Source organism: Phalangium opilio, unplaced genomic scaffold (assembly GCF_054372755.1).
Source record: "Phalangium opilio isolate 3A_F unplaced genomic scaffold, DU_Popi_V2 ptg000081l_1, whole genome shotgun sequence".
NCBI lineage: Eukaryota > Metazoa > Arthropoda > Arachnida > Opiliones > Phalangiidae > Phalangium > Phalangium opilio.
The window spans coordinates 490,567-508,822 of NW_028324188.1; the positions used below are offsets into that span (position 1 = coordinate 490,567).

Consider the following 18,256-nt stretch of genomic DNA (forward strand, 5'->3'; position numbering starts at 1 on the left):
TACGTAAAACTCGTTTTCTCGCTACACGATTCGTTTACAACTCAAATCAATTTTTTATTTCTTATTTTTATTTTTCTTATTTTTTGAAAAACAGTTTTACTCAAAGCACCATTTCTATTAAGTAAGATTGTAAACTAATGTAACCTTTTTACGTTAACTAAACGTTTCTTTATCGTTAAATAAAGATTATAAAAGATACATAGTCGATCGCACTACTAAAGATGATAAAGAGATATCGAACGTTTTTTACTATCCTCCGGGTGGGCCAAGGCTCGTGAGTTATACTGTAATTTAAAGGCCGAGTTCCAGCGAAAAGGATTCTAGCAAACTGAGCATGGAAACGAAATGTTTCCTCGCAAATATCAGTATTCCTCTGAAGGAAACTCTTTTGTTTATCTTCAATTCGCTAGAACCTCTCAAATTTAGGCCCAGCAGGGAATCTAAAGTCTGCATGGTCGCGCTCCGTTGTTAGTCTCGACCCTTTTCGCTGAAACTAGTTCCTTAAAGGCAGAGTTCCGGCAAAATGGGTAAACTGATGGTAAATAATAGAACGTCGGAGGGATGCAACAATTCGAAACGACACCCCCTCCCCTCGATGTTCGCTGTTCAGTTTGCTCGCGTTTTGGAACTCTGTCTTGAAGAGTCAATTTTACCTCGTCAATAAAAGAGGAATTAAGTTTCCGTTTTTATAATAGCGTTCGAAAAATGACGTCAAAAAACACCGTAAGTTTATATTTAAAGCTGGGATTTAATCGAAATTTCTAATAATTGATCTTTGTTTTGCAGTTAAAAAAGCAAAAAATGGATTGACGATAAACAATTTTGATTTCACTATAAAAGAATTTGTTAACGGTGGAGTTGGCGAATATAGACGTCGGGCGGGTGGCGAAACCGTAAGTGCTAACTGATGTAGACCAGTTTAGTAGCTGGTACCATTGGAACGAGAATAATTTGACCTATCACATCCCGAATGCGTTTGACCGTAGCTTTGGTATTGCCAGAGTTCTGACCACCCAAACGTCATTTATACTCTGAAACCGCCCCCCCCCTCCGTTTAAATAATTCAATTCATCAATAATACATCAGAATGAGTAATTTTAGATGCAAACATTAAATTTCAAATATCAAGTCCATGTCGAATTATAGCGAAAGTATTCCTGAAATTTTGTAAATTAATTCTTACTTTCGTTATAAGGATGTTGAAGTAATTTTTTAGTTTGATTACCTATATATTAGTTCAGTTCACTTTAAAATAGTACTTGTACCATCGTAGATCCGATTTGTGTAAGGTCGTCATGGACATATTACGATGAGTTAATGACCATAAGGGTTAGGCAATAATTATATTGACATAATTCAGGGAAAGGGGTAATTTCGTTTTAATCAAGCTTGTACTTTTTGGAAACGTGAAAACAACTGAACATTGTTTTCAAAGTAACACGTATATTTGAACAGTTTTAAACATGGGCGCGTACGTGCGGTTACTTTACTCAATTATTAAGAGGATGCCAGAGTGCTGTCCTTCTTCTAATATCCCCTTCCGGTACCTAATACTCATTTTTAAACCCACGACAACGTTGCGAATTTTTTGCATATTTAAAAAAATCAAGTTCTTAAATTTCAAAAGTGCAGCCTTTCAGGCAGAGTTCAAAAGTGCAGCCGATAATCGGAAATTGTTATTAACTTTTTGTGTCTTGGCAATTTGAATTAAAATTGTCATACGATTTTATTAAATTTAATCGTTCAAATTAATTTGCGTGATTTAAATTATTTGCTTTTCTATTCATTTTAGCCGAACGTGGATTCTGATTCAACAGAAAATTCGGCAGAACCCACGTCTGATAGTGAAAATGAAAAAGAATTGAGAGAAGAAGAGGAAGTGCAATTGGCAATTGCACTCTCTAAGAGTGAAGCTGAAACCAAGGAAAGAGCTGTAAGAATTGCATTTGTTTGTTCTTGTTTAAAAGATCAAATCAATAACTTTGACAAGGGGTAGAAAAAAGTCAGTTTTATCTTAATTGCTGAAGTCATTCAGGAACTTTATCTTATTGGTTTTAAAGGCGTGTTATCTCCATTATTTGACATTAATTTCACTTTTACCCACATTTTTGTTACAGAAATCTGGTGGTAACCGAACTCCAATTAAAAGTAAACCTGCTGTAGACTCCAGCATTAAAAAGGATAAAGAGCCCCCAGTTGAAAACGAACTTGCAAGTGACCAGCTGAACCGTTCTTATTTGGAACAAGAACAAGAAGAGAGTCACTTAAGCCCTTCAAATAAAAATAGGAACAGTCCAGTACTCAGTGCTCCGACAACAAGTGTCACAATGATGGGAAACAATGGGATTTATTCCCCTTCTAAATTAAACGATGTAAGATTGGATTTTCCCTTATTTGGGAAGGGAATTACTTAAGTATTTATCTTGTAGACATCCCCATCTGAAAATGGAGCGACTGAAATCAGTCTTGAACAGTTTAAGTCCAAATTGGAATCAACTTTGGAGATTTTTGTCAACAGAATGAAGAGCGATAGTAGCCGTGGAATACCTATTAGCAATGATACCTTTGTTCAATCATTGTTCATGAACATAACTAACATGCAGCCACAGTTAGTGAAGCATATTCAAGACTCTGAAGATCGTAGAAGTAATTATAAGTCAATTTTGGTACCAGTCTCGTTCCAGATCACAACAAATTTAATTTAATTTCATTTTTTCTTTTTTTGCAGTTTATTTTGAAGGTCTTCAAGATAAAATAGCCCAAATACGTGATGCGAGAGCCGCTTTGGACGCCCGTCGAGAACAACACCGTGAAAATCTTAGAGGAGAAGCTGAAGAAGCAGAAAGACTCCGTCAAATTCAAATGAGAAAGAAGGAGCAAGAATATTTGCGGAATCAAAGGCAGGTTGCCATGCAAAGGATTCAGAAACAGGAAAGAGAGATTCAATTGAGGCAGGAACAGTATAATTACCAACTGGGTTTTGGTCGTATGATGTCACCTCAAAGAGTTCCTCATTACCAACATCAAATGCCTCCTGGTCAAGTTCCGTATATGCCACCACCACCTCAAGGACAACCTGGTCCTTATCAAGTTGGAAGAGGTCCAGCCCCTCAACATCATATGGGTGGACCGCCACCTCAACAGTATGGACCCCAACCGTTTCAAAATCAACAACCTGGTCCTCCTCAACCACCACCTCAAGTTGTGGGACCGCCACATTATCAAGGATACATGCAAGGTTTGTTTAAATATAAAAAACCTGGAAAACTCAGGGAAATATATGGGAATAATGGGGGATAATTCAGGGAAATTAGTTTTCCAAACCATTTTTTTATGTCATAGGAATGGGTGGACCCCAAATGGCACCTCCTCACATGTCTCAGGGTGGACCAATGCCCCCTCAAATGATGGGACCACCACCTCCCCAAGCTGGTGGGCCTGTTCATCCTGGACAACCTCAAGGACCACACCCTGGTCCTTATCAAGTTGGAAGAGGTCCAGCCCCTCCTCAACATCATATGGGTGGACCGCCACCTCAACAGTATGGACCCCAACCGTTTCAAAATCAACAACCTGGTCCTCCTCAACCACCACCTCAAGTTGTGGGACCGCCACATTATCAAGGATACATGCAAGGTTTGTTTAAATATAAAAAACCTGGAAAACTCAGGGAAATATATGGGGGAAAACTCAGGGAAATATATGGGAATAATGGGGGATAATTCAGGGAAATCAGTTTTCCAAACCATACTTTGTTATTTGTATGTCTTAGGAATGGGTGGACCCCAAATGGCACCTCCTCACATGTCTCAGGGTGGACCAATGCCCCCTCAAATGATGGGACCACCACCTCCCCAAGCTGGTGGGCCTATTCATCCTGGACAACCTCAAGGACCACACCCTGGTCCTCAAGGACCTCCCCCTCAACAAATGGTGGGACCAATGGCACCTCCTCCCACTCCTCCCGTTAATCAAGGTGGAGAAAATCAAAATCAACACGTTGCTGAAGCCATTTTGATAAGTTTTGACTAAGTAAACTAATTAGTCCTAACTCCCCCCATTTTATATATATATAAATATAATTAAAAATTTATTGTTCGTTTTAATTTTTTAAGAGATAAGTTACTTAATTATATATATGTTTTTAGTTAATTTTTAAAATTCATTACTGATTAGGCTTATTGTAATTATGGCATAATACACAATTTATAAAAATTTAAGTATCTTTTATTTTGCCAAAAAAACTTTGTTCACAACGATTAAAAATAAGTTATAATATTTAATTGGGTTTCTTTTTTAATTTCATAAGATCAACAGTGAAAGTTAATTAACACACGTGCAAAATTCAATTAACTTTTTTAACTTCTACATTATTTAACAACAGCAATAATTGCGCCTCAGGTTTGTCAAAACCACTTGGAAAAAAAAAAAAAACTGGTTGGGAAACAATATTGTGGAATGATATTTTCCGTGGTTATTAAATTTTGTTATTTGGGCGCAATCTGAACTGTTGAGATTTCTGAAAATATTTTCGCGTCACGTTTTCACGATGCAAGTGACCTTGTCAACTGTGGCCGAATTTGTAGAAATGGTTTTGACACGATGTCATCAGGTATAGTCCTGGTCCATGTTGAAGTAACGCCGCCGATACGGCGGTCGCTCATTTTCGGCGGCGAAACCTAGCGCCATTTTCGGAGGTGCAATGCTGCCAGACACATTTCCCTAGTATTTTTTGGACTGATTGTCGTCGGCTGCTATTCATTCCGTATTTGGACACAGAACATCCCTAAAGGTTAATTTTTGTTCACGGAAACTTTAATTGGCTTAATTTCAATACTATTTAATTAAATTGGAAACCTCAATTTCTAAATGTGGAACAAAATATAGTAAAAAATTAAAGAATAAGGCTAGCACGCTGCCATTTTATAATTGTGCCCTGCAGTTCTCTCAATTATGAAGCAGACGATAATCAGTTACCAAAACCACGGCCCACCCGCTCACGGACGTGATCGAGTTAGCTATGCGAATAAAAATCCCTCTCTCCGTAAATGGCGGCCGATCACGTGATTTTATTTTTCCCGCGGAAAACGCCGCGAGATTCTTGAGAACTATGCGGCGCTCAAATGGACCAATACTATTGCTTCACGTTTCGTAACTAGTTAAGCCTAAACCGCGGAACTTAGATAATCTTAACGTAGGCCTATCTTAAGCCTAATTACTCCAAAAGGCTTAATTAAATGATATAAATCCGACAAAACATTTAAAAACTAACTCACCAAAATAAATCCTCGAGATACGTGCACATCCTTTCGATGAAGAATTCCATAAATATCGCGAATAGTTAGCAGTAATACGCGCACATTCTTTTTATTTTCTTTAAATTCGTTCCATCAACATCTCTTTGTTCATTCCCGTACACGTTCTGTCTATGGTCATTAAACTTATCACGTGATATTTCCCCTGTAAAACTGGCTGAGGTGCGAAGACTATATTGAAAACAATGCAATGCCGAGGCCGAACTATTTTCACCTTTTTTAAGGTATAAAGTTACGTTATGAGCCATATCGCTAATATTTCCAAACTTATTGGGTCAATTTGGCTGCATTGAACATGGCTAAACTAATTTTGTAATGATAATAAAGCTCAGTACGAAGCGTGATAGAATCACATCAAAGTTTGACCCTAGGGTCTAAAAGATTGGAGCCAAAACAGAACAATAGGTCATTAAACTTACGCAACAAATATACTATTTGTTTCCAATCTCACAGACGTCATAATTTATTAATACAGTCTACAGATTAATTAATTACCGAATTACTAAACTCTAAACAATTAAAGTTAAGACCAACCGGAACGCGTTACCCGCTTTCATAGTCCGTTACAGTAGTACAAGAATTAATAAGCCAGAATTGAAACTTACTTATTAATTATCCCGTAGAGAGTAGACAATTCTATTTTTAAACTATATTAATACTTGTAAAACTTCCAGAAAAGTCTGTTCTGCAAGACTGCAACCCTCCCGAAACCGCAAAGTTGACACCATCCAATCGGAGAGTCCCGTTTAAGTCAGGCTACTATGTAGAGGTACTTTATGAAATACATGGGCTCTATGGCAACGGCCCATCAAAAAGTTCCTTTTCAAGCTTTCATCCCCTCCCGACTAAAATATTTTTTTCGGCATAGCTTTAGCGCATGCGTACATGGCTTTATACTGGTGATGGAGCAAAGGGGGATAATACTTTACAGGGGCAAAGGCAAACAGTGAAACTTTTGAAGATGCCGTCTTTTGAAAGGGGTGCGAAAACTTCAGGAAACTTTACGTAGTCAAAGCTTACATTGAAGGGGGGATCAAACTTTATACAATCGAAGGCAAAGCCGGCCCGTTGTCTCTCAAACCATAGCCCGCTCAAATGAAACTTTTTTTGAATGGTGGAAGCAGCTACTTCTTGCGCTTTATGTATAATTAACGTTTTTAATTAGTTTTAATTGAAATTATTATGGTTTATCTGTGATTTGGACGGAATATTCATTAGAAAAACACAGTTGGAAGCTTCGATTCGTGAAATTAAAGTTAAATGTTTCCCGGGCTCGTTCTGAAAACGAGAAGGGACGGCCTAAGCCTAGGCTTTTCGCGGGCAAAGTTGATTAGGGAGGAAGCATAGTGCTCTAATGTCTATGGGAGGAAGAGATAGTCCGCCGCCATTTTAACTTAATTGGATCCGAAAGATGACCATGGATATTACGTTGTGGGTGACCAATATTGTGCGCGTTTTGTGCCGAATTATTGTACTTCAGTGCTCGTGTTTGTACTAATTATTCTCGCGTACTAATTATTCTCATCGTGGAATACACCTCTTCATCATCAAAATACTGTACGCGTACTTGTGACTAATGTTTGTGATCTTTTTGGTTTTCCACTACGCTGTGGATTTCTCCTCACCATCGACAATCGTCCCAAATATTTATTTTGGTGAGTCAGTTTTAATTATTTAACCTATTTAGATCATTTAGCTAAACATTTTGTGTAATTAGGCTTAGAGTAGGTTTCCGTTACACTTCGAAATTTTGAATTTTCGCGCGTGCGCCGTGCGTCGCTTATTGGTTACGGGGGATGAAATCACAGTCCCCTTCCTCTGTAGGAAAATTTCAACTTGTAAACTTATATTTTTGACCACTAGAGGGCGACACGTTACGGGAAAGGGGTTAGGGGGATGAAATTGCAGTCCCCTTCCTCTGAAGGAAAATTTCAGCTTGTAAACTTATTTTTGACCACTAGAGGGCGACACGTTACGGGAAAGGGGTAGCTCTTGTTTAAGGGGTCGTCCATAAAGCTGTAGCTGTTGAAATAATAAGTTGTAAACTTCAACAAATAATCATTTTCAGCTGGTTTGTCAACAAAGACGTGTAAAACTATTGACTTAATGAACTTTGACGCATTATAAGCGGTTATTGGTATATGGCAAAGTAAAAATTGTCAACGATAAACAAATAATTAGCAAGCTTTTAATTGTTAAACGAAGCGTAATCATTTAAGCGTGAAACAAGGTGGTTTTTTGCGGTCTCAGCTCGACTAATTAGTCCTTTTAGTTTCGCTCTAGTATTTTTAATTATGGGCGTATCGAAAGCGGAGATTCTTTGCCTAATTAATTAAGAAATTAGCAATTCTATTGGAAATTATACGCTATTCCGCATTGATTTTTTGGCCCTCCGCGACAAAAGGTTGACTGAACTAACCTAACCCTAAATTAGCATCGTTAATTGTGAAAAACTAATTCAATGAGGGTTGTAATGATTCTTAAAATACATCAGGGGTAAACAAAGATTTGGGAGCTAGCTAGCCTTCGTGTTTTTCTGGAAAAAAATCGAAAAATAAGCCAATATCATCATTTTTGAATAATTTTAACATAAGTTTATAAGATATATTACATGATAAGTATGACACTTCCCATACTTCGTAATACTAGAGACTTACAGCTCGAGATAACTAGTTAAAGAAGGAGAACGACGGAAGCGAGTCAATTGAAGTCCTACACTCGGTGGTTAATTAATTTTGCAGGACTTTTTCCATCTAGCTCCTATTTAGTCTGCATTACTAATTAGGCCTTTGACAGCAGCGCCTCACTCACCAGGCGTACGTCGCATTACCCTGAATCTATGACCTACCTCACTCACTTCAAAATTCCAAGCTCCAGTTTCTAAGTTACCAGAGATTAACAAACTTATGGAATTAACATATCTTATGAACTTATGTTTTTATCAATACGATGAAAATTATTTTGAGGTTCTTTATTTGTGGTTCATGTCCAGCAGCCATTTTGAAAAATAGGCGTGAATAGGTCTAGTCATTTGATACAGAGGTCAACATTATTTTCGACTTTTCTGCAGTAACAAAATTGAACGATACAATTGGTCAAACCCGTTACAATTGTAGGTAAATTTATCTTTGAACTTGCGTGAGAACAAGTCGGTGGGTGTATTTACCATTTGGAACGCGAGTAAACTTTTAATATTTATTTAGTTCTGCCATTGAGTGTTTCTAGAACTAACTTTGTGCATAGGGTTTTCTAAGTTCCACGTTCTTGGCATTCCACTCTCGTTTCATCCCTTTTTTGAAGGGGGGGGGGGTTGCCTGGCAAAAAGGGTTTAATTAGGGCGTTCAGAAAAATGCAAATGTTGCATGGCCAACACCATCATCGTTCTGAACGCTAAAATATTAATTAGAAATTCACCTTTTTTTATTATTTCTTTTCTTTTTTGGGGACTCACGCGAATTTGCAGCTAGGGTCTTTGGTTTATTAGAAAAGTGTATTGTGGGCCCCAAGAAACAATGTATGTAGAGAGATTGTACCTTACAAGGACTGTTTAGTTTTACTGTTTGAAAATATTCTCCAAGATTGTATGTCAGGGAAATGTTAGGGAATTTTGAAAATATATTATGCCTATTATGTCAGGGAAAATGTTTGGGAATTTTGAAAATATACTATGCCTATTATGTCAGGGAAATGTTAGGGAATTTTGAAAATATATTATGCCTATTATGTCCGGGAAATGTTAGGGAATTTTGAAAATATTTTATACCTATTATGTCAGGGAAATGTTAGGGAATTTTGAAAATATATTATTCCTATTATTTATCAGGGAAAATGTTGAAGTGGTTGAAAAGAACCTACATGAAGAAGAAATAGACCTAATATGTCTAAGAAAAGTTATATAATATAAAAAATAGACCTAAGACGTCAGGGAAACTTTAGAGATTTGAAAATAGACCTAATATGTCAGGGAAAAGTCATGATAATAAGAAATAGATCTAATGTCACGAAAACTTGATGTAATTCGAAAATAGAGACCTAATATTTAAGGTGAAAAGTTATGAGAATATAAAAATAGACCAAATATGTCACGGAAACTTCAGGGAATTTGAAAATAGACCTAATATGTCTTTTGGGATTTAAAAATAAACATAAATAATAACAATAATAACAGTGATAATTTAAGTAATTATTAAAATAGGCCTAATATGAATGCAGGGCCTAGGTCTTTTAAATCTAAATCTATTTAAATTTTGGTTTGAGATAAAGTGCGGTGTGGGGGCCCTGGCCCCTAGTTGGGGGGGGGGTGCAGCGGGATGAAACGTAACGAGGTCTTTTTAACAACGTTTAAGAGTGTTGATATATGAATAGAAAAATAAATTTTAACATCTTCATATTTCTTAGGAAGGGAGTTTAATATTTAAAATCTGAAAGAAGGTCAGCATCTTTTTTTATTATCATGGCGAAACTCGGGTGAAGATAAGAGATTTTTCTCTTAGACACTAACTTTCACTTCTTCTTTCAACCCCAACCCCAAGCAGCCAGTTCCTGGCAAGGCTAAACTCTCCCCTCCATAAGCATGGAGCAAGGATAGCTCGTATACTTGCTCCATGCCATAAGCTTGAACCTCGAGGGGCTAACAACTTTCTTAAATTTACTCGAACCCTGATTCTTCAAGATTTATGTATTTAGTATCGTTGGAAAGGTGGGAAATAGGGCTATGACATACTCAAAGGATTTCCCTGTATCTCTTATAGAACCAGAGTTATGTCATTTCAAAGTGTGGACTAAATAAAGCCATGTTTATGAAAGTTTCGTTTAATTACTCGGGCACTGATTATTGTAAACCCCAAGTATTTGGTATCGTTGGAAAGCTGAGAAATGGGGCTATAACATACTCAAAGGACATCCCTGTATCTTTTAAAGAACCAGAGTTAAAAGGTGTTGTGTAAATAAGCCCATGTTAATCCCATGAACATGAACATTTTGCTTAATTACTCGGGCCCTGATTGTTGTAACCTTGAGTATTTAGTACCATTGGAAAGGCAAGAAATAGGACTATAACATACTCAAAGGATTTTCCCGTATCTTTTACAGAACACCTCTATAATCCAGAGTGGTAATCATGTATAAATGAGTTATTAGCACCTCGGTCTGGTCTATTTCTAAACCCTTTTTCTGCCCATAGAAATGCGAATAAAAAGGCGCCCCTTTTGATAATGAAAACGCTTGGGTTTCTTTCTTCAAAAGAATTCTACGTTTTTTAAAATTTTTTGGCAAAAAAATGGTTAAAAAATTGCCAGCCTAAGAACATATTTTTTCTCTGCCTTATTATATTCTAAAACTCTATATTATCCCCTTCTTTATCTCTCATTCTGGTCGGTCTCACTTGTTAGAAGAAAAAAAAAACCGGGTTTCTTTTTTTATTATTGACCATAGTTGCTATCTCGCTAACTTTAACCAAGGATCAACTCTATTTGATAGACAAATACAAATAAAATATACGTAGATAAGTGTTGCCAGTCGTTTGTGACGTGTGTATATCAATTCAACCAACCGCTATCTACAACAAAGTCCTGAAAATCTTGAATATAATTTTCAACTATTTTAGTTCTATGAAATTAAGTACCATATTTATTTTAGATGAAATATTAAAATGAAAAAATCAATTATTTTACTTAACGATTGGATGGAGGGGCTATGAGGCTGTGACCTCTGACCCAGCCACAATAAGTTTATAGTCTTTTCCGCTACAGATGTCCGAGTTATAAATATACCATTATTTGAAGCTGGCGCTCGTGCCTTGCTATAGACTTTGATTTTTCCCGCCATTTTTATTTTTTCCCGCGCGCTTTGGTATTGGCACGAGGAGTTTTAGCGCCAAATTATCTCGTGATGGTGTTCCACTTTTAAAAGGAAATGCTAGACGCGGTATCTGCCTATTATCCGCAGCTTTGTACGCGTTGCATTCTCCGATTGGTTAAACTAATCGATTGCAGAAGTGCGGTCTAGGTGACGGCAATCTTTACTTATAAATCATTACGTCCTGTATATATATCTTATTTATTTCGCTAGGAGCTCCACCTATACGCGATTTCCGCCGTAAATATTGGAATTAATTTGCCGTGTAATCTTATATCACCTTTTCTCTCTCGTACATACACTCTCAGAGAGAATTATTTTAAGAGGAGTAGTAACGCTGAATCAGAAATAAATAATACTTCTCTTCGAGAGAGAAGTCTACGGTACACAAAGCAACATGATTTTTTCCAACCAACATCAGAATTAACATTTATTATAGCAAGGTTAATTGCTAAATCGAATCACATACGCCATATAAATAGTTCCCCCTGATCATTACTAATCTATTAGCGCTGCTTAACTATTTGCCAAGGCGCCGCTTATGAATTCTTGTCCCATACACGTCAAGACAATTAAGGTTTGTGGGTTGATTGATTCCTGGGGATTTAGTAAATACCAAACAGTTATAGAATTCACCCCAAGGTGCGATGGGTTTGGTACTAGCTTTGGAGAGAGGCCGAACTCTCTACTCCTCTAGCGATAATTCTTAGTGATTACTGACCGATGCGGGTCTTGTTTAAAAATAGGCGATATCTAGTACGTATAATTGAGTTGTTTTACGTTTACGGCTAATTGGCTTAATTACCACCACCACCTCCCTCCTCCTCTTTCTATATTGATTAAAAGGGTGACAAAGCCTTAATTAAAAGCGATGCGAAGACTTATTTAATTTGATTCTAATAGCTTTTCATTCATTCATACTTCGGTTTGTGTTTGCTTGTTTGTTTGTTGAATTCCAATGGATATTATAAATGATTTGACTCGGTGTTTTAGGGATGACCCCTTAATTAAATCATTGCTTAAATCAGTTTTTTAATTAAATTTAAGGGGCCATCCGTAAAATACTCCAACAACAATCTTAACTCGAAAACAGTGTGTCTCTTAGGTCCAAATTTAATAGATTTTCGACTCAAAATTGTTTTCCCAAAGAACAAACATCCCCCTTAATTTATGCCACACCAGACTTATCAGTATTCAAGTATTGACTACTGTAATATGTGGATGACTTAAAAGGGCGTGTCTTCTTCAAATCTTATTCGATGTTACGCGCGCCTGTATTTCCGTATGTGTTGTGTGTTTTTCTTTTTGCGGGAAAAAGTATTCGTCCAACCTAAGATGTAGTGTGTTACTGTAACGTAACAACACGGTCCTGTCCAAGTTGTGTCGCCTTTTTTCTTATGGGTCATTTATTATGGGAGCCCCACTTCCCCTTACCCTTGTAGTCTTGACTGTGTTCTCCTAAACTGACCCTGCAATGAAGACAGATAACTTTTACACAAATCTATAGAACCAGAAAATGTCCCAACATACTGTTTGAAAACAAATACGTTGCAGTTTTGCCGAGCTGGGGGGGGGGGACCAATAAGTTGAAATAGTATGATTCTACTATAATTTTGTGGGTTTTTTGAATTTTTTCCTACCAAATGAAATTTTAAGTTAGAACACTACATTATAGGGGGAACCTACTACATTATAGGGGGAAACCTACTACATTATAGGGGGAACCCTACTACATTATTTAGCTAAAAATTCTTAACAATCATCACCCATTAAGGTGTATAGTAATGATGAATTAGATTAAGTTGAAAAAAAGAAAAGATTGCCATTTTTAAACCTCTCTCTGGGTCTCTATGCTTGTTTCAAGAATCAGGAAAATAAGCCTAACCTTAAAAGACTAGCTCCAACTCATTAAGGTTTAAACCTCCCTAAAGATATTACCTCAAATCCAGTAAGCGTGAATCACTTTTATGTATCCATGAATATTGCCCATAGAATCGTAGATAATTTAAATATCCCCAGGAATACATACAGCTACTAGGAATCATTGTTCCTATTTTTTAAAATATATAATAACCTCTTATTTAAAATTCGGGGTAAAATTGATTAGATTCAGGTCTTGGGGGCCCCAAATGGATTCTAGAAGAACCAGGGTAAGGGAGAGGGGAGCCGCTAATGGTCCCTGGCGTATAAATTGCATAAGTGGAGGAGCTAGGGTTAAGCGCCTGGGGGCCAAATTCTTTATTTTTTGGGGGCTTCTTTTGACCCCCAACCAACAACCACTAAGCAACCGATCGATGTATTTTTGCTACAAATTCATAAGAGGTATAGATAATAAAAAATTATAATAAGCCTTGGTGTAAGTTGAGGATTGTATTTATTGCAGTTTTTACTTTACATTGTAAATTGTATTGCATATCTTCATGGAAACATTGCACCAGTAATGGATGTATTTAACAGTCTTAAGGCATTAGGTTATTATACAATATTTTAATTTGCAAGTGGACAAAGAAATCTTGAATGCACGCGCCCCTCTACCAGTCCAGTCCAGTTCAGTTCAGGTTTAACATCCCATATAATATAAACGATAGGGTTTAGATTAGATTGAAGATCCGAGAGTAGAAACTCAACGGTGTGTGTAAACTAGTTCCTGTTGTATAAAAGAAAAATAGATCTCTAACTCCGGAATGATTTGTCCCTCAGTGATTTTAGCTTTATCTTTAGTCTTCAGTGACATTTGACGAGGACACTCTTGGAAAAGGTACTTATCGCTTTACGAGGACACTGGAAACTCGGCGACTTTTTAGAATGCAGGAGATATAAATCCCCTTGGGTGTTAAGCGGGGGGGGGGGGTATTTGATGTCGTCAGCGCCTATATTGTTTTTAAGGGGTGTTACCTCCCATAGTTTTAACAGCAATACTCTTACCCCATCCCCCACCATCCCGGTTCTGTTTAAGGAGAACCACGACGAACCATAAATCATTTTAGACACGTCCTGGCTGGTCACTCAAGCCGGACTTTGCAGCAGTTTTCCACCCAAGTTCCAACTACGCGCTAGAGTTAGTTTGAGCCTTCAAAAAATTACCATCACCCCCCCCCCCTCTCTCTCTCTCTCTGTTGTTGTCCTACAGTGTGGATTAGCTATATAAGGACGTGTGTTGTTAGTTTATAGGGAGCTAACAACTGGCTAGGGGCGAGAGATAGTCTGACGTCACGCAGCCCCTCTCTGGTTGGCATTTTTGCTCGTAGAATACTGTTTCCAACCGCTAGGGGGGATGAAACTACAGTAAGAGATAGAACAGGGTGTGTGACGTTTCAGAACTCAGAACTGTTAGCTCTCTATTGTATCTTTTAAACACGCTTTGATTTTAAGTCTTTGAACGGTGACTTTCGAATAGCTAACCAACTCGCTGTTTGAAAACGATATTCTAGATCCACTTGACTCTTTTAAATTTTAGTAAGGATAAAAACTGGATTTTTATTTTTTTTTAAGTTTGGGTTTTAAACGACTATGTTAGAATTTGTACGTAAGGTTGAGAATAGATGAACAATGTGTTATGTAGGGGCGTTGGTAGTGTACAGGGTGTTTATGATAAGTCTGCTGTGGCATAAATTAAGGGGGATGTTTAATGTTAATTCTTTGGGAAACAATTTTGAGTCGAAAATGTTCTATACTTCTATCTATGACATTTTGCCCTAAGGGACGCTTTGTTTTCGAGTTAAGATTGCATCCAGAGTATTTTACGGATGACCCCCTTAAATTTAATTAAGAAATTGATTAACACAATGATTTCTAATTTAATTTAATTAAGGGGTCATCCCTAAAACACTGAGTCAAATCATAACTCGAAAACAGTGTCCCTTGTGGTAAACAAAATGGAAATATATAGAAATATAGAACATTTTCGACTCAAAATCGATTTCCCAAAGAATTAACATCCCCTTCTTAACACAATTAAATATATCGTAATTATTTTTAGTTATACCCATTAATGAAGAATTAATTAAGGTTTATCTGGAGTATAAATTTTCTCATTAAAAATCTGTATTTAAGATCTGGTAATTAGGCTAGCTAGGGATATAGGTTTCCAGGAAAACTTCATTTAAGTAGTCTTTTTGGGTCCTGACCATCCTTACCCCTTTACTCACTGATGGCTAATCTTTTGTTTTCCAGAGAAAATTCAGTGTCCTCTTCCTTTGTGATTGTTACGTCCGTCGAAGGGATTTCAAACCATCAATCTTTGGGGGCCACCCACCCCCCTCTCTATAGCTAGCGTGACCCCCTTTTCTATTTTAAGGGGCCCCCTCCCCGTATGAAGGGGTTAGGTTATAGCTAGGGGACCCACGCAGTGGGCGCGTGTAGAGGTTTTTACCTAATTAGCTCCGTCTTTTCAAAAACCATTGCGTATATACCTTCCTTGAAGGACTACTATAAAGTGGAACTGAAATGCCTGCATGCGAAGATTAGGTTTTAAAGGGTTGTTGTAGTGTGTGTTGTGGAATCGTGGGAAGGTTACAGAGTTTCAAAATTAAAATAGGTGTCAGGGAGGTTTGGAAATAGCACTGAGGGAAGTTTGAAAATAAAACTTAGGGAAGTTTGAAAATGAAACTGAGGAAAGTTTGAAAATAGGACTGAGGAACGTTTGAAAATGGGACTGAGGAAAGTTTGAAAATGGGACCGAGGGAAGTTTGAAAATGGGACCGAGGGAAGTTTGAAAATGGGACTGAGGAAAGTTTGAAAGTGGGACTGAGGAAAGTTTGAAAGCGGGACTGAGGAAAGTTTGAAAGTGGGACTGAGGAAAGTTTGAAAGTGGGACTGAGGGAAGTTTGGAAATGGGCCCTAGGGAGGTTTGAAAATGGGACTGAGGAAAATTTGAAAATGGGACTGAGGCAATTTCGAAAATGGGTAGTATATTATGGCATGAATTAATTATTATATAAATTTGGTAGAAATTATTTGATAAACATCGCAATTATTTATTTAACTCTGACCTTTCTGAAGTTTTTCTACAGTAACAAATTAAAATGCGCAATTAAAATTAATTAATGACTTTAGACAACACTAATTTGGAACGAAATTTAAACCCAACATGATTTTCTCCCATTGTTGTTGCATTTTAACTTTATTTTAAAGGGGTTTTAATTTGACTCCCTTTTTTGTTCCGCATCGTGTAACCTTTATCCTTTTCCCAAAAATAACTCTCTTTCAATTAATGGCTCATCATTTTAGGCTTAACGTGAAAATCCGTCATCTGGTTTATCTTTCATCTTTGTATTTATAGATAAGGTATCTCCCCTTAAAATCATTCCCTTTTATTCCAAAAAATTTTCTTTTCAGTTTATCTCGTTTTTTCGCTAAGCCTCGCACCTTTTTCTCACAAAAGAAAATTTTCAGCCTATTATGCAAAAATGAAACCGTACTTACAAATTTATTCAGTATGTTTTTAAATATATATCGCCGCTTAAATTGTAAAGAGAGATTCTACTCGGGTTTTCAACTAAATTTATTTACAACTAATAGTTTTAATGTTAGTCGTGGCGAAACTTTAGAATTAATTCGTTAAGACTGGTTTGAATATGAGAGATTCGTTAAGCCTTGTTTGAATTTTGGAAATTCGTTAAGCCGTGTTTGAATTTTTGAAAATTCGTTAAGCCTAGTTTGAATTTTTGGAAATTTGTTAAGCCTTGTTTGAATTTTTAGAGATTCGTTAAGCCTTGCTTGAAATTTGGAAATTCATTAAGCCTTGTTTTTAATTGGTTAAGCGGAGCCTTGTTTAACTTTGGCTAAGCCTTGTGTGAAATTCCTTAAGCCTTGTGTGAAATTCCTTAAGCCTTGTGTGAAATTCCTTAAGCCTTCTTTGAAATTTCGTTAAGCCTTTTTTGAAATTTGGAAATTCGATAAGCCTTGTTCAAATTTTGGAAATTCGATAAACATTGTTTGGAAATTTAAAATTCGTTAAGCCTTATTTGAAATCTGGAAACGTCACGTGTTTTGTTAACACATTACACTATTCGTTAAGCCTTGGTTTTTAAATTATTTTTGAAATATCGCGCGATTTAATAATTGATAATATCACGTGATAATTGAATAAGGATCGGACTAAACCGCTTCCCGCCTAAACACATCAGTGAACTTTTCATTAATGGTTATTCGCCCAGATTAGATTAGTGACACTTTTATCATTATCCCCCTTTGCAGTTAATAACTGGAAGGTTACTCAAGTGCCATTGCAGTCCTGCATCCAAAAATGATTTGATGATACGGGTTTTAATACAGGAAACGTTTCTGGTTTGATTCTTCGATACGTGGTTAAGAGGGTTCATTTTCCAAGAATTGATCCGATGGGGACATCCCTGGCCCATTTAGTTAAGCACCGTAACCTTTAGGGATCAACTTTGACCTTTTAACCCCTTACTTAGCACCGTGTTTAAATATTAAGTTTATTTTGGTGTATTTTTTTAGCGCCATGAACTTAATTAATACTCGAGAATACGTGGCATTAAACACGTGACCTTTATCGTAATGGTTTAATTTGACCTTTTGAACTCACCCCGGGAAAGGGGGGTAGGTGGGAAATTCTTTGATTTATTCCAGACGGCGACTTAATCTAACTATAATAAATATACTTTTTACCTCTCCGAGTGACGTATGTCACGGAGAGGTTCTAATTTCGACGTGTCTGTCTGTCTGTTGTTACACCCACGTGACCGCGTTCGCAGTTTGCAAATCGGAGCAAACGTGTTCTCAATTTCCGGATATTTCGAAAATTGTATTACACTTACAGGCTATTACACGATCGCCTGTCTAACACCACCAGCTTTTGGTCTTTGTCCATCCCACATGGACACCAGTCTGTACACACTGGCTTCTAAGCACCACCCATCTTCTGGTCATTGTCCATCCCACATAGACACCAGTCTGTACACACTGGCTTCAAATCACCACCATCAGCTGCTCTTTGTCCATCCCACATGGACACCAGTCTGTAAACCTGGCTTCTAACATCACTATCTTCTGGTCTTTATTTTTGTCCATCCCACATGGACACCAGTGTCGTGGTTACATTACGCTACACGAAGAAAGGT

The 18,256-nt window shown here is 37.1% G+C and overlaps 1 protein-coding gene across 1 annotated transcript; it reads left to right on the forward strand.

The window, feature by feature from the left end:
- Nucleotides 1-523: 523 nt before the first annotated feature.
- On the forward strand, nucleotides 524-4,078 carry LOC149653812 (uncharacterized). Its single transcript, XM_089846653.1, has 9 exons — nucleotides 524-538; nucleotides 696-723; nucleotides 787-893; nucleotides 1,793-1,933; nucleotides 2,118-2,372; nucleotides 2,430-2,646; nucleotides 2,729-3,238; nucleotides 3,343-3,636; nucleotides 3,773-4,078. Exons 1-9 carry the CDS (start codon nucleotides 524-526, stop codon nucleotides 4,030-4,032), a joined length of 1,827 nt encoding a protein of 608 aa, XP_089702779.1. The 3' UTR covers nucleotides 4,033-4,078.
- Nucleotides 4,079-18,256: the final 14,178 nt, after the last annotated feature.